General features: G+C 39.6%; 2 protein-coding genes across 2 annotated transcripts in view; one reads left to right on the top strand and one right to left on the bottom strand.

Annotated features, from left to right (window-relative positions):
• Nucleotides 1–1155, top strand: part of LOC149839010 (Thioesterase/thiol ester dehydrase-isomerase superfamily protein) — a 56939-nt gene extending 55784 nt beyond the window's left edge. Inside the window, exon 5 of the mRNA XM_090002219.1 lies at nt 766–1155. Coding sequence (XP_089858345.1) covers nt 766–918 — 153 coding nt within the window. The 3' untranslated portion in view covers nt 919–1155. The remainder of the gene's footprint in view (nt 1–765) is intronic.
• Nucleotides 1140–21478, bottom strand: LOC149839011 (formin-like protein 2). Its single transcript, XM_090002218.1, has 4 exons — nt 19903–21478; nt 19375–19574; nt 16798–17042; nt 1140–2229 (listed from the first exon to the last, which is right to left on the bottom strand). The coding sequence occupies exons 1-4, from the start codon at nt 21363–21365 to the stop codon at nt 1435–1437; spliced, it is 2703 nt and encodes a 900-aa protein (XP_089858344.1). The 5' UTR covers nt 21366–21478; the 3' UTR covers nt 1140–1434.
• Between the last annotated feature and the right edge of the window lie 1582 nt (nt 21479–23060).

Raw genomic sequence — 23060 nt, forward strand, 5'->3', positions numbered from 1 at the left:
GCAACAAAAAGTGGGACGACATGATGGATGCTCAACATCGTTTTTTCATCAAAACACCTTTAGCGGCAATAAAAGTCCCGCAAAGGTCGCTGCTAAAAGTCCCACTGAAACCCTTAGCGGTGTGTCTTTTGTTGCTGCTAAAAGTCCCACTGAAACCCTTAGCGGTGACTTTTATCGCTGCTAAGGTGTTTTGGCAGAAAAACAGCACTGAGCATCCATTATGATAGTTGTGCACCCAAGGGTTGCAGCTACCGCTTTATATATATATATATATATATATATATATATATATATATATATATATATATATATATATATATCTCACAGTCCCTCACTCGTCTTCCACTTCTCGTCTCGGTCTCTCCCACCTCTCTTCGTCTCGTCTGTCAACCTAACTCGAGCTTGGGAAGAAGAAGAAGAGGTAGCACGCTTTTAATAACACTGATATATATATATATATATATTCAGCCTGGCCCAGCCTGTCCTGGTCCGATTAGGCCCCCAGGCCTAACAGGCAGACCGTGGGCTGTGCTGGGCCAGGCTGCCTGGCCGGTTGCCCACCAGTCATCCACCATCAAGGTAGTTGACCATGTTTTTGCTTAAGTCCCACACCAGCTACCAGTTCCCCAACAGAGCCTTAAAAGTGCTTTGCTGCATATAATGACCTCATTATCATTTTAAATTCTTTATAATGCCTGGTTTTATCAAAATAATATTTGTTTTGCTGATCGAAAAAATGACATTTGTTTTGATTTGGTAAAACAGGTTTCAAACACATTTTATTTCACCTTTACTGTCAAATCGGATGCAATAAAGGATGACCTGCGGATTCGCAATGTCGTTCCAGCGACAGAAGAAGAAACCCGGCGAGTGCTCGAGCGCATGGATGAGGAGAATGCATTCTTCACAAACTCATAGGTGAAACTTTTGAATTTGTCATTGTGGGATGCTTGCAAAGGTTATCAGTAAATGATCAAGATTTACATACTGTTCTCTTATATTAGAAACTTGTAGATGCTGGAGGTTATGGCATCAATGACTGGAAATTTGACTGGTGGAAATAAACTTGCATACCCTCCAGATCATAATGCAATTGTCTTTGCTATTTCATTTTGTAATGCAATTGAAAGAAGAAAAGAATTCATGAATTGCCAATTCCTCCACATTTCATCAGATCTTCCAGACAGTAAAACTCCCCATAATACAGCGTATACATCTTTTTCCTGCATGATCCCTCCCAGATTATATAAATATGATATAAATAAATTAAACCCTCGTGGGAAAAAAATTACATTGATGGTTTACGTACAAAAAGAGTGTCGGAACACCGTTGATCTCCAATGTGTATCCGCCAGAATCTTAGGCTTTCATGCATATTCTGCTGATGTATATCACGTTTTGATGATCAGTCAAAGAAGAAAGCTGCATGATTGATCATGAAGATGAGCTTCCACTGTCATCATCACTGTCTATCCACCGCCTCTGGAAGGCGGGCATTGTTGGTAGGAGGGTGGGGTTAACAGGAACTGGAAAGTGGCGGCCTGCAGTCATTACTGTTGTCAGCTCTTGCATCCTCCCAACCTCCTTGCAGACACGGTCAAGCACATCAAGGAAGTCACGCACTATAACAAAGATTCGAAATGGGTGTGCCTCTTCACGAGCGGCATTGCCATGGAAGTACTCGGTGATCTCCTTCACAAGTGAGAGTGCCACACTCTCCTCAGCTCGTATCCTCAAGATCTCATCCTCGGCCTTGTGCTTGAAAGAGGACATTGATGATGCAAACTGTGCATTGGCCTCACCCTCACCCACAAGACGGAGGGCATCAGAGATCTTTTCAATGCCAGAGGCAAGCTTTGAGACGTAGGAGCCAAGGATATCAGAATCCATCGAGGCAGCCTTCTTGACATTGCTGAGCTCTCCAGAGAGAGCTGCAACTACCTGAAGCCCGAGCTTCTGCGGGTTGCCAGCAGCGGCTAAGTCACCAGTTGGAGCTCGGTGGTTAGAATGGTGTGCCCCTTCAGAGCGGATGATCTCTTGGACAACAAAGTGGAGGAGGGTGGTCTTGCCATCAGTTCCCTTAATGTCGACGAGCTTCAGGAGGGTGTCAAGTTTGAAGGCGTGCGCGTCCCCTCGGTTGGTGCCTACATTCATCCGATTGCCAGTCTTGAGTACAGCCTCAAGGAGCTTGAGGAAGAGACGGCTGTTCCGCAGTTCCTCACAGGCTGCCTGAGATGGGAGAAGAGTGGCAGTTGAGAACATGCATTTAACTATTAATTGTGATTATAAATATTCAATTGCTTAAAAAACATGCATCGACATAAAAAGAATATATAATTTGTGAAAAAACAAAGATAATTAAAAGAAGAGAATATATGGTGGTTTTGACTCATGATACCTTATGGTGGTACCACTCTTGTTTGTATGGATCTAGTCACCAAATGGTAAATCTAACCTGTTTTTAACATGCTTTATTTAATATGTTAGAAGGTTTTATCATGTCTAATACACCATAAGATTCATTTTTGAGATGGTGAAAAATCAATGGCCCACCATTCATGAAAATAAGGGTGTTTAGAAATGGTATAAAACATCCTATTTGAGTAAACTTAACACATGAAAATAGTAAATAAAACATACTAAACATCATTGGGTCAGATTTTGCTTGTGAAGCTTAGATCTATGGAAATCAAGTGTGTACCCACCATAAGATATGATGGTACAGTACCACCATAGAAGCACAGAATGATACTAGTCTTTGTGAATGGCTAGCGGTAACCATCATGCCTGAGGCAGCATCTCAAAGGACATTGCTTGACTCAGGGTTAAGGCAGTCCTGATTCAAATATTTGAGAGAGAGAGAGAGAGAGAGAGACTTCAAAGTCATGTGGAGCCTCACATCTTTGAAAAGTGGCTATGATGGGGCATCACGTGAAATATAGCAACATCCAAGAACTTCAGTACCTGTAATATGGTTCTCTTCTATAAAAACGTGGAAGGTCCAGTTCATGGGACTTAAGACATGTTTCATGTGATACTGATACAGTCCCGTTGGAGGGGGGCTGCACACTTGAACCAAGGCCGGTAGTGGGAAGGAGGTGCGTGAGATGGGGGGGGGGGAGGCGTGTGAGGGAGAGAGAGAGATACAAGTGAGAGGGGATTCTCCTTGGGCATGGATCCCTAGGAGCCAACTCTTCTTTCAGATGAATGGAAGAAGCCTAATCCTACCAGAACTGGTAAGCCAAGAAGCAGAATGAAATTCAACTTCTCCAAAAGAGTCTTTACTAATCAGAAAAAAATCCAACTAACAATTTACAATGCTTAAATAAAGAAAAGAGCACAAAATAAGAAAATGCAGCTCAAAAGGGGGAACCCAAACTGGTCGCGCCCTACTACCTTTGAGGTATATTTACCTCATTTCTTCCTATATTGCCCTCTAGGTGGCACCAAACCAGGAACTGGATACATATGTCCCTGGAAAAACTCGATAATGCCTGGGAGACAGTCAATTATGCACCTTCTCATTGAGTTGCTTCCTCTGTCCTCTTTATTTGCAGCTGTCCGGAATATCCCTTATCATAACCCAAAATCTCGCACACACCCACATGGATCAACAGACCCTTTTAACTAATAGGGATATCCGAATCTGATTACTAAGCTAATTGGATCATGATGCTATCAATCCCACCCTCTTCAAATAGTGCTCCAGAAGTTGATCCTCGATCTCCTAGGTGGCTTCTGTGGGTCTGAACTAGCAATGTAGAGGTTTCCTCTAGAGGGTTTCCAACATATGGCTTGAGACACCGGGTGTATCTGTGCCTTGGGTGGGAGCTGGAGCCTGTAGGCAACCTTCTAGATCCGCTCCTGAATCAGATATGGTCTGTAGAATCTCGGGGCAAGCTTGAGGTCCCTAGCTTTTCTCGGAGAAAGCTATATGTGAGGAGGGGGTTTAAGTAAAACCCAGTCTCCTACTTGGAACTCCATGTCCCACCTTTTCTTGTTTGAATGCTGTTTGATTCGATGTTGGGTAGTTTGCAACTGCAGGTGCAGTCTCGTGAGGAGCTGGTACCGTTCACTCTGTTCGAGCAGACCCATGTTTGAGCAGACCCATCGGTGTACTGAATTATGGATGGGGACTGACGTCCATACAAAATTTTGAAGGGAGTCATTTGGATCGAGGAGTGAAGGCCATTGTTGTAAGACCATTCTGCCTAGGGCAGGAATCAGACCCACTGTCTGGCCTATTGCCTACGAAGACCTGTAGGTATGTCTCCAAACATTTATTTAGGACCTCTGTTTGACCATCTGTCTGGGGATGGTTAACTCATGGCCAGCTGGGTGCCTTGGAGTTTCAAAACCCCTGTTCAGAAGTTACTCAAGAATACTGAGCCTCGATCGCTCACAAAGACTCGAGGCATGCCATGGAGTTTGAATACTTGTTTCACAAAGGCATCTGCTATGGTATGTGCCATGTAAGGATAAGTCAAGGCAACAAAGTGGTTGTACTTAGTGAACCGGTCCACCGCTACAAGGATTGTAGACTGCCCATTGGCTGGAGGAATGCCATAAATGAAGTCCATGGATATTTCTTCCCATACCTGCATGAGAATTAGAAGGGGTTGCAACAACCCTCTGGTGAGGTCGTCTCACACTTGATACGCTGACATATGTCACACTCTCGTACAAACTCACTTACTACTTTCTTCATTATGGCCCAGTAGAACTCTCTGCTGACATGGTTATACGTTTTTTTCGAATCCCTCATGGCCAGTAGCTAGAGAGCTGTGAAAGTGTTCTAGAAGTCAAGGGATTAATTTGGCCGTACTGGATAGGAGTATCCGACCCTTGTATAATATGATTCCTCTTTTGGCCTTATACTTGGGCGTGGACTGGATTTAGGGTTGGTTTCTAAGGGCCAAGTCCTTGTCCATGGAGTATTCTTGTATCAAGTCCTCTAGGAAGGGAAACCTGAATTGGGTAACCATGTGCATCTCCAGACCAGGTTTGTCCATCAGGGGAATTGGAAACTTGTCCTGGTTTTAGGCTTGGTCGACTAGTGGGAGGTATTAGGTACTCAAAACAGATTTTTTGGGGATTTTTTAGGGGTTTTAGGAGGTAAAAAATAATTAATTTTTGAGATTGGTCAGGACATTACAGATTCAGTTTGGGGTTGAACAGGATCCAAAGATTTGGCTCATGGTTACCAGTCGAGGAAGCGAGAGCAGAAAGCGATACGGAAAGCAGATCAAGAATAGGTACTCAAAACAGATTTGGCTCATGGTTACCAGTCGGGAATGATTCGCTATTGACCAAAAGATGACACAGGTGACTGCTGAATTCACACCAAGGTTCAGAGGTAGGCACACAATTAAGAATTTTCTGCCACTCTGAATTGCGATTTAATTGTTAAATTATGTATATATAAATATATATATATATATACATATACTTATATATATACATTCGTATATATACAAGTATATATACGTATATAATACATAATATATTTTTTCTGTTTTGTATAAACCAAAAACCCGATAGGGGTGTTTTGGTAATTCCACTTGTACCTTTTTTTTTTTTCTTTTTCCCCTTTTTCTTTTTCCTTTTTACTTTTTCAGTTTCTACTTTTTAGGACCATAAGGGGCCCCACCTATCTAGTCGTTGGGGCCCCAACAGTCATATTTATGACCGTTGGGGCTCCCAACGACCAGAAGGGAGCCCCCTTTATGGTCCTCCTTTATGCTCTCCTCCTCTATATATAGAGGAGGCTCCCCCTTGTAAATGTATTGGGTTTTCACCCTTCTTTTCCTTTCTTCAATAATATCCAACTTATGACTTTAAGTCATTTTCTACTTTTGAGAGTTTTGTGTGTGCACTTTTAGTGCTTGTGTTCTTGGCTCTTGTGGTCACTCTTAAAGAGTGCCTTTCGCTCTATTGGTGCTTCCGCCTCTTTTCATTACATGGTATCAGAGCAAGGTTGGTGATTGGGCTTCTCTTTTGTTATCTTGGAACGCGTGCCTCTCAAAGTTTTTTAAGAAATGAAGGGTATTTGGTGCCGATGGAACATGACTCTAAAGTGGAGCTTTCTTTTAAGCTAAATGGGTCCAACTATCTCATGTGGGCCTCCGCTATGGAAAATCATCTAAGAGGTAAGAAACTTTGGGGTTTTGTTATGGGAACTACTCTCGAACCCTCTCTTGTTCTCACTAAAATCGAAAATGAGGTTGAAAAAGCTTTAGATGGCGATGAGCACATCAAAGCTATCAATGATCATCAATCCAAAGTTAAGGATTGGGAAAGTAACCATGCCAAAATTTTGGCATGATTATGAACAATGTTGACCTTAAAAATTGTGCTAATATTGCCAAATTTAGAAGGGCCAATGAGGCTTGGTTTTTCCTTAAGGGTATGTATACCCAAAAGGATCTTGCTCGACAATTTTTTTGTCAAGAAAAAATTCGTTCCACCAAACAAATGGATACGAGTGTCCGGGATTATTTTAGGTCTCTAACCCCTCTTTGGGATGAACTTGCTCTTCTTGAGCCCAAATGGGTAGCTCCGCAAGATATTGAGTTAAGAAGGGAACAAATTGAAAATGAGCACTTTTTTCAATTTCTTCATGGACTTCGCCCGGAATTTGAACAAGTTAGGGCATCTCTTCTCCATAAAAGCAAAGCCCTACCTATTGAAGATGCCATTGCCGAGATATGCCAAGAAGAAACTCGACTTGGCTTAAGCATTAAGAGTGATGAAGTTTTGGCCATCACTAGGCCCGGATCGAATGTTAAAGCATATAGACCTCCCCACTTTAACAAAAATAGTAATGGGCCGAGAAAAGGAATAATATGCCATTATTGTAATGAACCGGGACACATTAGACCGGTTTGTCCAAAACTTAAAGGAAAAGTAGCCGCGGTTGGAGAAAATTCTCCAAAGAAGGAAGAAAGTGCCAAAGAGGGAGATATCAAAGAAACTCTTAATCATATCTCTGAAGTTCTCCAACATCTTCTCAAGACTTCTCCTTCAACATCCACAGCCGCCATCGCCTACTCTTCATCACCTCCAGGTATGTGGATACTAGACTTCGGTGCTTCTTTTCATATGACATCTCATAAAAACTCTCTTTCAAATGTTTTTTCCGAACCCATATCCTCCTAATGTTTCAACGGCCGATGGAACATCATTGAAAATTGAAAGTATTGGAACACTTCACTTTAAAAATTCTAAAAAAAAAATCGTTCCTAAAGTAAGAATCGTTCCAAAAATTAATTTAAATCTTTTTTCCGTTTCCCAAATCACCGATCATGGATGCCAAGTCTCTTTCTCACCTAAAGATTGCACCGTGCAGGATCTCCAGTCAGGGAAGCTGATTGGGCAAGGCCATAGAAGGGGTGATCTCTATTTTATGGACTTTTTGACGCTTCCATCTAAGTCATCTTGCAATCTTGTAAAAGACAAAAGTATTGGAATTTGGCATGAGAGACTTGGTCATCCAAATTTTGTAAAAATGTCTATTTTTCCGTTTTTGAACAATACTTGTAAAGACTGTTAAAATGTAAAGTTGTACATATATGTATATATAATAATATTATATTATTATATATATAAATACATTTTTCATTTCTTTCTTTTCTGTAATTTTTTTCCTTTATTTTTATTTATCGTCTTTATGTCATCTAGTTCAGTTTGAACTAGAATGACTGTTGTTAGTCAAGTCCTGTCCAGACTTGACTAGCAATAGAGTTGTTGGACTGACACAGTCCAACAGCTCTTAATAGAGCTGTTGGACTGACACATTCCAACAGCTCTAAATAGAGCTGTTGGACTGTGCCCAACAGCTCTATTGAGTCCTCTTTCAGCTGTGTATATAAAGGGGTGCAGCCCCTCTTGTATTTGACTCCAATGCTTCTTAAGCAATTGGTTTTTCATATCAATAAAGAATACATTTTTATTTTTATTTTGTTTCCAGTTATACCCTTTTTAAGGGTTATGCTTTAGTGTCATTCTTGACACTTGCTCTTGTTAATCTAAGCTCGTGTTTCGAAGATCCCCATTTCATTTTATGGTATCAGAGCCGCGGAAGTACTAAATCTTGAGGAAAAGCTGCCTCGGTTTCCGTGCCCGTTTACAAAAGTGTTCGCCACTTGAAGAGAAGTGTTTTATCATTTCATTGGAGAAGATTTCACATCTTGTTGTATTGTTTTTTTTTCTTTCTTTTTCATTTTCCTTCTTGTTTCTCTTTTATCCCTATTCTTTCTCTCCTTGTAATCGATGGATGACAATGATAAAGTCACCATCATGCCTATGAAACTAAGCGATACGAACTATGTAACATGGGCTTCAATCATGAAGCACCATATATGGAGAAAAGGCTTATGGGAGATTGTGGATGGTTCCGATTCGGAACCTAAGCTATCTCTTACTAAAAAGGAGGGAGATAAAGAGGTCCCTCTATCGGAAGAAGAGAAAATCAAGGCTATTGCCTCATACGAGAAGAAATGGAAAGAATGGAGAATATCTCATGCGAAGATAATGTCATGGCTTATCAATAACGTTGACATTAAAAAATGCTCAAGTCTTGCCAAATTTGATCATGCCGATAAGGCATGGGAATACCTTAAGAATATGTATTCCTTAAAGATATTGCACACGTGTGCAACCTCCAAGAAAAAGTTCGAATGATGACACAAGGAGACAAAACTATTCGTGAATATTACAATGGGTTGTCCGAACTTTGGGAAGAACTTTCCCTTTTAGAACTAAAGTGGCATTGTGCCGAAGACATCGAGCTTCATCAGAAACAACTCGATGCTGAACATTTTTACCAGTTTATCACTGGATTAAGGCCGAAATTTGAAACCACTAAATCGGCCCTACTTCACCGGGAAAAAATTCCTTCTATTGTTGAAACTATTGAAGAGTTAACAATGGAAGAAAATCGTCTCCGGAAAGGTTCTTTAAAAATTGAAGATGATTCTGTTTTAGTCGTGTCTAGACCAGGGAATCATGTTCGATCATATAGGCCTTCTCACTTTAACCGACAAAATGGTGACTATGATAAGAAGAAAGTTATTTGTCATCACTGTCATGAACCGGGACACTACAGGCCACAATGTCCCAAACTTAAGGAGCTGAGAGAAAAAAGAGCTGCAATTGCTGGATCGGAGCCTAAAGATCAGGATGCACCAGTTTCCCTGACCCAACTAATGGAGATTCTTCAGTCTCTCATCAAAGGTGCCTCTTCCTCATCTGAAGCTTCAACCGGCGCAGCAGCCTCATCTTTTTCTGATCTAGGTAAAATTTCTTGGCTTCTTGACTCTGGTGCATCTTTTCATATGACCCCAAATAATCAAAGTCTATCCAAATGTGTTAAAAATAAAACAAGTGTGTCAAAGGTCTTTACTGCTGATGGGACTTCTCTTGAAATAGAAGGAATAGGAAATTTTGAAAAAATTTATAAAACAAAAATTTTTTTATTCCAGAAATTAGACATGTTCCCAAATTAAATTTAAATCTTTTATCTGTATCTTAAATTTATGATTATGGGTGTAATATTTCTTTTTCTTCTCATGGTTGTTGGGTACATGATCGCCAGTCAGGCAAGCTGATTGGGGAAGGCCATAGAGAAAGAGGACTCTATTACATGGATTTTTTGGAAATGCCGAAGAAAGCTTTTTGTTATAATATTCAAAAAATAGAGTTGAAACTGTGGCATAAGAGACTTGGTCACCCACATATAGCCAAAATCCAACATTTTCCAAATCTAGGGAAATTTTGTAACTCTAAATCATTTGATTGTAAAGATTGTATTCTCGGCAAAATGAAAAGATTACCATTTAAGAAGAGAACCTTTTTCTCTTCAAGACCACTTGAATTAATACACTCGGATGTTTGGGGTCCTGCACCAGTAATTTCTAAAGGAGGATTTGTTTACTATGTTATTTTTGTCGATGATTTCTCCCGACATACGTGGATGTACTTTCTCAAACATAAGTCTGAAGTATTTTCATACTTTCAAACTTTTCATAATATGGTTAAAAACAAGTTTCAAAATGATATTACTATTTTTCGCACAGATTCAGGGGGAGAGTTTTTATCCACAGATTTTCAAAATTATCTTAAATTGCATGGCATCACACATCAAAGATCTTGTCCTTATACACCTCAACAAAATGGACTGGCAGAACGAAAACATCGTCATATTATAGAAACCACTAGGACTTTATTAATAGCAAATCAAGTCCCGAAAGACTTTTGGGCAGAAGTTGCCTTAACTGCCACCTATCTCATTAATAGGATGTCATCTTCTTCGTTACAAAATATCACTCCCATTAAAAAACTTATGAACATTTCTCCAGACTACTCTAGACTAAGAATATTTGGGTGCAAATGTTTCATATTTACTGACAAAAATGATAAACTTTCCCCTCGTGCGATTCCCTGTGCCTTTTTAGGATATGCTGAAAACCAGAAAGGTTATAGATGTTTTGACTTCAAAAATAATAAACTATATGTGTCTAAAAATGTTTCCTTTCTTGAAAAGGAGAGCTTCTTTGATTTTAGAAAATTAAAAGACGTCACTGAGTACTCCTTTTTGCTAGATCTAACATCAACATCTGATGAATATGATCTTGACTGTAACTTTGATGATGATCAAAGAATTATTGATCTTAATGTTGAAAATGAAGAAGTTCATAGAGATACTAGTATTCAATATTCCAGGCGACAAGAGTCTAATCCTCCATGTGCACTTGAGAAATATTCTAACATTCTAACTAGACAATCATCCCGAATCTCGAGGCCTCCAGGAAAGTTTGTATCATACGAGTCTTTCTCACCCACATATAGGGCAGTTATTGCATTAATTCACTCATATAAAGAACCATCCACATATTTTCAAGCAAAAAATGATATCAAATGGATAGAAGCCATGAAAGTTGAATTAGATGCACTTGAAAAGGCTTCTACATGGAATATTCAAGATCTTCCTCCAGGGAAGAAAACTATAGGATGTCGATGGGTTTATAAAATTAAAACCAAGAGTGATGGTACTCTTGAAAGATATAAAGCCCGTTTAGTAGCCAAAGGTTATGCCCAAGAATATGGGATTGATTATGAAGAAACCTTTGCTCCGGTGGCTCGTATGACTACTGTCCGAACCTTAATTGCCTAAGCTTCTATCAAAAAATGGTCTATTTTTCAAATGGATGTCAAAAATGTTTTTTTAAATGGAAAGCTAGTTGAAGAAGTATATATGGAACCCCCTCCTGGTCTAAGTATTCCTAAGGGTAAAGTCCTTCGCTTAGAAAAAGCTCTTTATGGACTTAAACAAGCACCAAAAGCTTGGTATGATAGGTTTAGTCGTGTTATGATTGATATTGGTTTTCAATTCTGTTTAACTGACACTGCTTTGTTTATTAAGAATTCTGATGCAGGGATCGTTGTGCTTCTTCTCTATGTGGATGATATGATCATCACCGGAAGCGATAAACAGGGAGTTGAAACAATCAAAACACTTCTTAAATCTCATTTTGAAATGACTGATTTGGGCATGTTGAGATATTTTTTAGGCATTGAAGTTGTTTATTCTCCTAGAGGATATTTATTATCTCAGACTAAATTTGCTTTTGATATTGTTTTCAGGTCTGGTATTACTGATGATAAGAAAGTTGATACTCCAGAAGTTGTTAATGTTAAAATGAAGATTGATGATGGAGAACTTCTTGCAGACCCTACTCCTTACAGACAGCTTGTCGGGGCACTTTCTTATCTATACATTACTAGACCAGATATAACACATGTTGTTCATACAGCAAGTCAATTTCAACATGCTCCTACTTCTGTTCATATGGGAGCAGTCATGCGTACTATCAGATACATCAAGTCCTCTCTTTCACGAGGACTTTTCTTATCTTCCTCCTCTTCTCTTGATTTAATTGCATATACTGATGCTGATTGGGGAGGTGATCCCAATAACAGACACTCAACCACTGGCTTTTGTGTCTTTTTAGGGGAATCATTAATCTCGTGGAGGTGTAAAAAGCAGCAGAAGGTATCTCTCTCATCCACCGAAGCTGAATACAGAGCCATGGCAACCACGACCATGGAAGTAGTTTGGCTCCGACGACTGCTTGCTGACATGGGAGTTGAAGCAACAAAGGCTTCACAAATGTGTTGTGACAACAAAAGTGCGATCTATATTGCCAGTAACAGAACATTCCACGAACGCACCAAACACATCGAAATGGATTGTCACTACGTCAGAGAGGAATATCTACACGGGATAATTGATCTGCCATATGTCACTTCAGAATATCAGTTAGCAGACTTCTTTACAAAGCCTCTCGCTGCTCCCCGATTTCACTTTCTCTTAGACAAACTTTCGCTCATTGTACCGTAAGTTTGAAGGGGAGTTAAAATGTAAAGTTGTACATATATGTATATATAATAATATTATATTATTATATATATATAAATACATTTTTCATTTCTTTCTTTTCTGTAATTTTTTTCCTTTATTTTTATTTTTTGTCTTTATGTCATCTAGTTCAGTTTGAACTAGAATGACTGTTGTTAGTCAAGTCCTGTCCAGACTTGACTAGCAATAGAGTTGTTGGACTGACACAGTCCAACAACTCTTAATAGAGTTGTTGGACTGACACATTCCAACAACTCTAAATAGAGTTGTTGGACTGTGCCCAACAGCTCTATTGAGTCCTCTTTCAGCTGTGTATATAAAGGGGTGCAACCCCTCTTGTATTTGACTCCAATGCTTCTTAAGCAATTGGTTTTTCATATCAATAAAGAATACATTTTTATTTTTATTTTGTTTCCAGTTATACCCTTTTTAAGGGTTATGCTTTAGTGTCATTCTTGACACTTGCTCTTGTTAATCTAAACTCGTGTTTCGAAGATCCCCATTTCATTTCAAAGACAATCACATGACTTGTAAAGATTGCATTTTTGAGAAATCTAAAGCTACTTTATTTCCTCAAAGAAGTTACTTTACCACTCGGTCATTTGAACTTGTTCATTCCGATGTGTGGGGACCTTCCCCTATTTTGTCTAAAGAAGGTTTTTCGTATTATATGGTCTTTATTGATGACTTCACTCGATTTACGTGGATATACTTCCTAAGTCGCAAATCAAAAGTCTTCTCCTTCTTTAAAGAATTTCATGCAATGGTTAAAAATCAATTTTTGGGAAATCTATTTATTCTTAGGTCCGATTCGGGAGGAGAATATATATCCAATGATTTTCAAAGCTATTTAAAAGAAAATGGAATTTGTCATCAACGTTCTTGTCCCAACACTCCGCAACAAAATGGTCTTGCGGAAAGAAAGCATAGGCACATAATAGAAACTACAAGAACGTTATTGATTTCAAAAAATATCCCAAAATCCTTTTGGGCCGAAGCGGTTCTAACCTCAACATATCTCATCAATAGAACCCCTTCATCCTCTTTGAAAAATCTTTCTCCATTTGAAAAAATTTACAATATGTCTCCCGATTATAAAAGATTAAGAATTTTTGGATGTAAATGCTTTGTTCTAACTCGCAAAAATGATAAACTTTCTCCTAGGGCTATTGAATGTATTTTCTTGGGATATGGCGAAAAACAAAAAGGATATCGACGTTTTGACATACTTAAGAACAAACTTTATATCTCAAAAGATGTCACATTCCTAGAAGAAGAAAATGGTTTTTCGCACCAACCAAATGAAAATATTGATTATTCATTTTTATTTGACTTGTTACCTCAAGAAAACATCATAGATGATCATGTTGATCCTAGTGAACCTCTTAATGAAGATCATTTTGAACATCCAAATAATGATCAAAACTTAGAAGAAAATGTTTCAAGACAAATACAAGTATACTCTAGAAGGAATGAAAGAAATCTTCCTTGTGCCCTTGAAAAATTCTCTCAAAGTGAGTCGATTGAAGAGACCTCTCAAAGAAGATCAAATCGCATTTCCAAGATACCAAATAGATTTGTTTCTTATGACTCTTTTTCTCCTAACTTTCGAGCATGCCTACTTGCTCTTCACTCCTTTCATGAACCATCTCATTACAATGATGCTAAACAATATGCTCATTGGAATGAAGCTATGGAACTTGAACTTAATGCTCTTAAAAGGGCGCAAACTTGGGAAATCATTGATCCTCCCAAGCAAGAAACCCATTGGATGCAGATGGGTTTTAAAGGTAAAAACTAAGAGTGATGGTTCATTAGAAAGATATAAGGCTAGGTTGGTAGCCAAAAGATATGCCCAAGAGTATGGGGTAGATTATGATGAAACTTTTGCCTCAGTTGCTCGAATGACTAGTGTTCGAGCTCTTATTGCTATAGCCTCGGTTAAAAAATGGTCAATCTTTCAACTTGATGTCAAAAATGTCTTTTTGAATGGTAATTTAAATAAAGAAATTTATATGGAACCGCCTCCAGGTATGAATTTAAATGGAAAAATTTTGAAATTAAAAAAGGCCTTATATGGACTTAAGCAAGCTCCTAAAGCTTGGTATGACAGATTTAGTAATGTATTAATCAATTTAGGTTTTTCTTCTTGCTATACTGACACTGCTCTTTTTGTTAAAAGGACAGGTGACTCCATTATTATGCTTCTGCTGTATGTTGATGATATGATCATCACTGGGAATGACAAAAAGGGAGTAAATGATGTTAAGTCTATGTTAAAAGAAACTTTCGATATGTCTGATCTTGGTTATTTGAGATATTTTTTAGGAATTGAAGTGACTTATTCCACGCGAGGATACATCTTATCTCAAATGAAATTAGCTGCAGAAATCTGTATCAAATCAGGAATATCTGATGAAAAGAAAGTTGAGACTCCCGAAGTTATCAATTCAAAACTAAGACTTGAAGATGGTGTTCTTCTTGAAGATCCAACCCCCTACCGTCAATTAATCGGATCCCTCACCTATTTATCCATCACACGTCCAGACATAGCTCATGCGGTTCATGCAGCGAGCCAGTTTCAGCATGCACCTACTTTGGTTCATATGGCGGCCGTAATGAGAATTGTGCGATACATCAAAAATACCATCTCCAAGGGACTCTTCTTATCCTCTTCCTCATCTCTTGAATTGACTGCTTTTACTGATGCTGACCGGGGAGGAAATCCCAATGATCGTATCTCAATTACGGGTCTTTGCATTTTTTTAGGTGAATCTCTCATCTCGTGGAGATGCAAGAAGCAGCAGAAGGTCTCATTATCATCCACTAAAGCTGGATATCAGGCTATGACGATGACAACTATGAAAATTGTGTGGCTCAGAAGTCTCCTTGGTGACATGGGTGTTCACTTCCACCAAGCTCTCTTGTGATAACAAAAGTGTGATATACATTGCCAACAATCACACCTTTCATGAGCGGACCAAGCATATCGAAATGGATTGCCATTATGTTCGAGACGAATATCTCAAAGGGACCATCACATTACCATATGTCACTTCAGAGTATCAACTGGCTGACTTCTTCACCAAGGCGCTCCCAACTCCACGATTCATGTTTCTTCTTGGCAAACTTTCGGTCTTCTCCCCGTAAAGTTTGAGGGGGCATGTTAAATTATGTATATATAAATATATATATATACATATACTTATATATATACATTCGTATATATATAAGTATATATGTATATATACATAATATATTTTTTCTGTTTTGTATAAACCAAAAACCCGATAGGGGTGTTTTGGTAATTCCACTTGTACCTTTTCTTTTTTTACTTTTTTCTTTCTTTTTACCCTTTTTCTTTTTCCTTTTTACTTTTTCAGTTTCTACTTTTTAGGACCATAAGGGGCCCCACCTATCTAGTCGTTGGGGGCCCCAACAGTCATATTTATGACCGTTGGGGCTCCCAACGACTAGAAGGGAGCCCCCTTTATGGTCCTCCTTTATGCTCTCCTCCTCTATATATAGAGGAGGCTCCCCCTTGTAAATGTATTGGGTTTTCACCCTTCTTTTCCTTTCTTCAATAATATCCAACTTATGACTTTAAGTCATTTTCTACTTTTGAGAGTTTTGTGTGTGCACTTTTAGTGCTTGTGTTTTTGGCTCTTGTGGTCACTCTTAAAGAGTGCCTTTCGCTCTATTGGTGCTTCCGCCTCTTTTCATTACATTAATAACTCCAAAGTTTAGGAATCTAAAAATAGGTTGAGGTAGAGGTTCGAGTAGAACATGACTTAATCTTTTTTTGTATTGATAGTAATTCTTGATTTTTCAAGAAACAAATAAAGACAAAAGAAAAAGGAGTGCTTCCATTCACTAGTGTTTCTCATATGCTCCGGTATTGCATATTGCTTTTAAGTTTCTTCATTGTGCTAAATTGATTATTTTTTCTTGTTTTTTTTAGTTTGTTTTCTCTAGATTGTGCACTAGGCTTTCCTGGTGATCATGGCAAGCAGATTAAGCAACTCTTTCAAAAGTGACATGTCAAATGTACTATCACACCCTTGGGTTAGAAATTTCTTGACATGCAAAGCAGTTTCTGAAAAACTTCCAAGAACCAAACTGGGTTTGAACTCTACCTTCTACAAAGTTAAAAGATTCTTATGATCATAGCAGCATCCTAGATATTAAAAAACAGTCCTTTTATATAGTTAATAACTAGATGACTGAGAGGTCTATGATTTGCATTAGATTCAAGTTCTCAATTTTTTTTCAACATCTTTTGAAATCACCTATTTATTCACAATTTTTTGTTATCATAAAACTAAAAATTTTATCATCAAATCATGAAAGAAAAAGGTGCCTAAATTTGGCATGCATACCTCAAGTGTTTTAAAGGATTTTCTGAGATACGCAATCTCTGATTCAAAGTTGGCAATGTAGAGCATGGCATCCACCCGTTTGAAGGCAAAGGGTATATCAAGCACAGCCTTGAGGAATCGCTCAGCTGGTCCAAGCTTGGAGTTTCCATCTTCAGTATGACCTTTCAATTTCAGTTCTTCCTCTTTGGTTGGAGCCATTTTCAGTAAAGTTTCAAGTAGCTCAGTCCCCAATCCATCAATGCTACCTATTATAGATATAATCAATTTATAGATTACTAAAGGTTTAAAAGAAAGGAATCCATGGTAATATCCAAGGTTGTAAGTATTGTATCGTTACCTGTATCGGTCGGGACCAAAATAAGATACGTATCGTATTGTATCGCAAAAAATCATAATTTTTTAATAAAAAATCCAAAAAAAAATATAACACATGAAACAATGATCAATTGCACAAAATACAACCATAAAATCACATATGAAGCATAAGACATCATCAAACATCATCTATCTCACAAGAACAATGCAAAATATTAAATATCTTGCAATTAAGAACATGCCACAAGACTCTGACTTTCATATTACATAAACAAAAATATTATGGCAATAGTTGCACTCGATTTTCAATCGGTTTTCACTAATTACTTGGGTGCCCCATTGCCATGCTGGATCATCTCATACCATCTTTGAAGTGTGAAGCCCGATTTCTACCTTTATATAAATCTTTAATTTTCGTGGATCCAACTTTGAGGCAGAAATTTTTTGAAGGGTAGCTTTGTCATTTTCCTCAACAACAACAACTACGCCTTCATCCCAAAACAATTGGGGTCGGCGATATGAACCAAAAAAGAAAATCATTCTGGGTCTTCCACATGAATCCTTCTCCTCCAATCATTTCTATCCAATGCCATGTCCTCGTAATAAATATTTTTTTACCTTAACCCACTTCCTTGAGTGGAAAAATGGTAGAAATGCACTTACTTTACAAACCGCAAAAACCCTCTCCCTTGTACATGGATCAACCCTCAAATCGCTCTCACGAGTCCTGGGTGCGTGGATACCTCTCTAATGACTTCTACACAAATGAGGAAGTTGGTCCTCAAGAGGTCTTTAAAACCCAAACTGAAAAATTATGATTTGGTCCTTTTTTAAGTGTGCGGACCCTGTATCGTACGATACAATGATACACACTCGTATCGCAAAACGAGTGTGTATCGTATCAATATTCCTCATAGTAACGATATGTATCGTACCGTATCGTACGATAGAGTATGTACAACATTGGTAATATCATTTACTAGCTTGATATGTGCATTAGAATAACATAGAAGATATGCTTTCAAAATTATTTACCAATATGTACAAAATATAGGCCTATTATAACATATAAGAAATTTAGTGTCCACAGATGTCTATACTAATCCATCACATACTATAGTGGAAGATGCTTGGACGCATAAGCACATTCTATAAATACCTATACTAGCATACATATTCCAGAAATGGACAGACAAAAGGGTAGCCACAGACAAGTGAGCAGCCTATCTAATGACCCCAATATTGCTTTATCCAATAGCTCAATGTCTTTACCATGGGAATTTTTCCATGGCCAAAGAAGAGGCGCCATTTTATCCCCACAAATATGCTAGTTGGTTACACCCCCAAAGATCTAGAGTATATGTTCTTGTTAAAAAAAAGATCTTGACCACTCTAGAGCTATTACAAACTCCAAATCCACAAAAATCGCAGTACTCAAACTCACTGAAATTTATGCAGAATCCGAAAGAAATACGCCAACTGAATCCAAGACTTAAGCAGGAGAAGCACCAACTATTCTTCCAAAAATTTCAGCAGAGTGAGGAACAAATGGACTAACAGCTTCATATAGCACATAGTGCAATGTGTAAAATTCCAGGAAAGCTAGACATCAATATCAGAGACAAGAAGTGTTTTCTTTCCTCTTTTTCTTTCTTTGGTAAGTGAAGACAAGTGATTATTGTTGATACCTTCAGACAATTTGAAATAAAGCATTGTGTTTGAAGAGTAGGGAATCTAAGTGAAGACACACACGATGTAACTGGCTCCACCCAAGTCAGAGAGGAGATCGGTTATGGAACTGTGAAGTGGGGTATCCACAAAAATGTCAACCTAGTTATGAAGACAGGAAATAATCCCAAGTATCATCTTTTCTGAGTTGATTCAAGTCAATCAAGCATGTATGCAGTGTTGGTTAATTGACCCTTGACAACTTAGCCAGTCCATTAGCAACTAAATCGACATCTAGGCGCCTAGCAGTGAGATAGCTCCCAGTTTTGAGCCACACCAAGGCAGCCTAGCCCAGATTATTCTTTCACAGTATAATAAGTTTTAGAAAGCAGAGTTTGAATGACTCCAGAAAAGCAATCCAAGCTATGGGTTTATAACAGGCAACCAAATAATACTCAAAACTCAAACTAATTAAACAAACATCAACTCATGTCAGCAAAAGTTGATAAACCAATCATCAACCTTCGAAAGTAAAAAAATTTGATGATCATAAGGACGAAGAATACAATTCAGGAAAAATTCAAGAACCTCCACCTTCTATGAGCGCTTCGCAGATTTCCTCCTTTGTCACATTGAGGGCTCTCAAAAGGATTGCGATGTTTTGCGATTTCTTTGGGTCAAGCACCCTGTTCTCTTGCACTGGTGACGGAAGAACAGACCGTCTATTTGTCTCCTTTGGTGTTGCATTTGTGGCATTACACACGAACAGAGTTTCAATCATTTCTTCATTCAATCTGCAGAAACCATGATAAACCATAGCCAATAAATGCATTAATACGCACTAAACTTAAAATAAAAAAAGCAAGTAAAATTAAATCTCTCCCCTTGAACACTACCATTAAAACACCGAAGGGTATAGCAAAAAAGACAACAAACATCTAATCAAGCCCTAAAAATCTGACCTTTCCCACAATAACTACCGCAGGCCAACTAATCAATTACACACTTTAGGCATAATATGCTTTACATCAAAATGTTAAATTAAGGTGGGAGAAAATTAGATGCAACATTCACCAACAAAAAAAAGTAAAATATAATCAAGAATTATGGTTAGTTGCTTACTGGAACGAGCTAGATTTCAATTGGTCCCACACCATTGCTCGATCTGAGCTTGCCCGGACCTTGTCCCAGTGCAATGGCTTCAATTTAGGACGGGCGGCATCCTCCACTTTCTCAGTGGGGGACTCTTTGTTTTCTGGTGAGCCGGGCATGCTCTGCAGCTTAGCTTCCGGCGAGCTCTCTGTCTTCATGGATTCTGGACTTCTTGGTGGGGGAATCAACGGTGGAGGCCTGGCAATTGGACGGGTCGGAGGCTGTGGAGGAGTTGAGACTTGCCAAAGACTACCCTTTGGGGGTGGTGGAGGAGGTGGAGGAATTGAGAATTGCCAAAGACTACCCTTTGGGGGTGGAGGAGGAGGAAGAGGAGGAGGCTGGCTGGAAGGCGGTTCGGGAGAAGATTGCTGTCCTGAGAATGACCTTCTTCCTGGTGATGGAGATTTCTCCGACGATCCATCAGAGGGAGAAGACGGTGGAGATGACAAAATTTGCATCCTCTGAAGCAGCAAAGGCGATGACGAAGGCGGTAGCTGGAAACGGGCATCGCCAGGGACCTCGGAGACGTTGGACTCGGTCTCCGGCTCAGGTGAGGGAGGCTTGGAGGCCACCGGAGACGTCGATTTGGAAGATGGATAGGAGGGGATCGTTAAATTCGAGACCCCAGAGTACCGCCCTACTGGCGAGCACGCCTGGAAGTCCCGCCGGAAGCCGGATTCGGCAGCCGTGTTCTCCTGGCGGTTCCTGCCCGACGAGCTCCTAGGTGAGTAGAACGTCTCGTTGTCCTCGTCCTCGGTCGACTCCAGGCCGGGAACCGATGGCTGACATTGGCCTGAGAGAGGCGGAAGCGGGTGGAGGTCGGGGCTGCAGTGGTGGAAGCTCGCCGGAGAGTCCAAATTCCGGTTGGGAGGGTTTATTCCGAGGGCGTCCTCGCCCTCCGCCCTTCGGGAGTCGACGAGGGTCCCCAAGTAAAGGACTTCCGAGCCGTCAGCGACGCCCACCTTGGTGGTGGAGCTGGAATCAGTCCCCGGAAAGAGTCGGATGCTGGTGGATCTGGAGGCTTTCCCGTCGACCGCGCCGGAGTTCCGACGCCGAAATAGGAAGATGAGGGCCAGCAGAGCGGTGAGGGCGAAAAGGCTGATGACGACGGGAACGACAACCTTCTTTGCATCGCCGCCGCTCTTTCCCCGCGAGGTTGGCCGGATGTTGGTGGGAATGGTGACGGATGGAATGGCGGCAGGTGGTGGGTTGGTGGTGGGAGTGGTGGGAGTAGGGTTGAGAGGGAAGAATGGGGTAGGGGATGCCTGAGGAGGAAGAGGGGGTGGGGTGGTGGGATCGGTGGGGAAGAAGGGTTGGTGGAGAGATCTCCTGGTGCCGCCGGTAACTGGGTTAGCGGTGAGGTGGTTGAAGTGGGGAAGGAGGAGAAGGAGGAGGAAGAAGAGGCAGCGGCGGTTGTGAGGGAAGACGAGCATTGTGTAAGAGAGGAAAGGTGCAAACGCCGGCAACGGTGGAGAGAGAGAGAGAGAGAGAGAGAGTTTTGAGTTGAGCTGGAGTAGGAACTAGGAAGTGTCTGGGTGTGTGGAGAGAGAGATGGGGGAGAGAGAATCAAAGATTATATATCTAGATATATACAGAGAGAGAAAAGATGGTTCCCTGCGACCATATAAAAAGTAGCCGTGAGAGGGGTGGGTTGTGGCCCACGTCCATCCCGACGGATCTGCCACGTCATCACGCTGACAACCTTCCTGTGCACATGCCCTCAGGTTTTGGGCGGTCAGATCAGAGACTTCGGCACTCCTGCATTATGATTAAAATACCTAATCCCCCACTTTCCTTTTTAACATTATGACTCGAGTTACTGTAGTGCTTCACATAGTAGTTTATTACCGCTAGGAACAATATGAGACCAAAAAAAGGATCTACGACTTACTTAATACTTTGCTTATTCCAAATATCGCCCTGCATGTCCTTTTCTTCCCATCAATGGAAAATTAATATTCTGCTACATGATTGATATAATAACCACACTAGTTATTAGGGTGAGAGCTTGCTGCTAATAAAAAAAGAGATTAGTGTTATTTCCTAGTAGCTTCTAAACTCATTATTGCTTTTAGAGACATAATAATAATTATGAAATAGCCTTTGCCTTCGGATCTGTTTAGTCGTTTACATTCACATCAAAAGTTCACTCAGTTCTCGAGTTTTTTGTTGCCCGAAATAAAGTTCTTAAAAATCTTAACTAGCGATTGCACTAATAAATTTCAAGCATACAGCTTCATCATTTTCTTCTTTCTTCATTCTTCCCTATTGTAATAAATTAGAAGAGCATTCAGTGGAGAACAACAATCACTACGTAAATCCTCTCTCCTTTCAAATGTCATAAAAGAGCCTTCGACGTTACAAGGAAAATTCATATGAGAATAGCAAACACGATGGGAAGAGGAATTCACGCACTATTCATTACGTATGTATGAGCCCTTTTAAAATACAACAAATGGATCCCTTAATTATAGGGATAACAATATAGGAAAGATAACAATACTAACAACACAGGAAACATACAATCTTAATAGCTCACGTTCCTTCCTTGATTCGCGTGGATATGATCATCTTCTCAATAAATGGTAAGTCTATCTCTTTACTCAAATGGTACCTTACATCTAAGACTCTCCCTCAAGTTGGAGAGTGAACATGTGTAACACCCAACTTGTTTAAGAGGAAGATGAACTGATCTCGACCAAGCGCCACCGTGAATATATTTTTCCGGTTGCAAACTGGTGGGAGAGTGGTGAGCAGAAATGATCTCGGCTTGTAATTTTTTATGAACAAAGTAACAATCATGTTCTATATGCTTAGATTGACTACAATATACAATATCAAGCTGCATCGGTTTGCTATGTGAGAATCCAAGACCAGCTAGAAGTGTTTTTAACCAAATCAATTTACATTTGGTTGTTGTTATAGAACGATATTATGCTTCAGCAGAAGATCTCGAGACATTGTGCTATTTCTTAGTCTTCTTTCAAGAGATAGGATTGTGGCTAAAAAATGTAATATATTAGATCATGGATCGACTTGTCATAGGACAGCTCAGAGTCACAATATGCAATGAGTTGAATTAGACTCTTGGCATCAAGTAGAACTTCCTTAGAGAGGATTTTAGGTAC

The sequence above is a fragment of the Nuphar pumila genome, chromosome 4 (assembly GCF_984573655.1).
Source record: "Nuphar pumila chromosome 4, dmNupPumi1.hap1.1, whole genome shotgun sequence".
NCBI lineage: Eukaryota > Viridiplantae > Streptophyta > Magnoliopsida > Nymphaeales > Nymphaeaceae > Nuphar > Nuphar pumila.

Bases quoted from the DNA above. Each gene is read 5' to 3' on its own strand.
- LOC149839011 (XM_090002218.1), bottom strand. From the start codon at position 21,365: ATGCTCGTCTTCCCTCACAACCGCCGCTGCCTCTTCTTCCTCCTCCTT. The intron at 19,575-19,902 runs GTAAGCAACTAA...TGGTTTCTGCAG, and splicing joins TTGAAATCTAGCTCGTTCCA to ATTGAATGAAGAAATGATTG. The intron at 2,230-16,797 runs GTATGCATGCCA...CTCCCATCTCAG, and splicing joins AATCCTTTAAAACACTTGAG to GCAGCCTGTGAGGAACTGCG.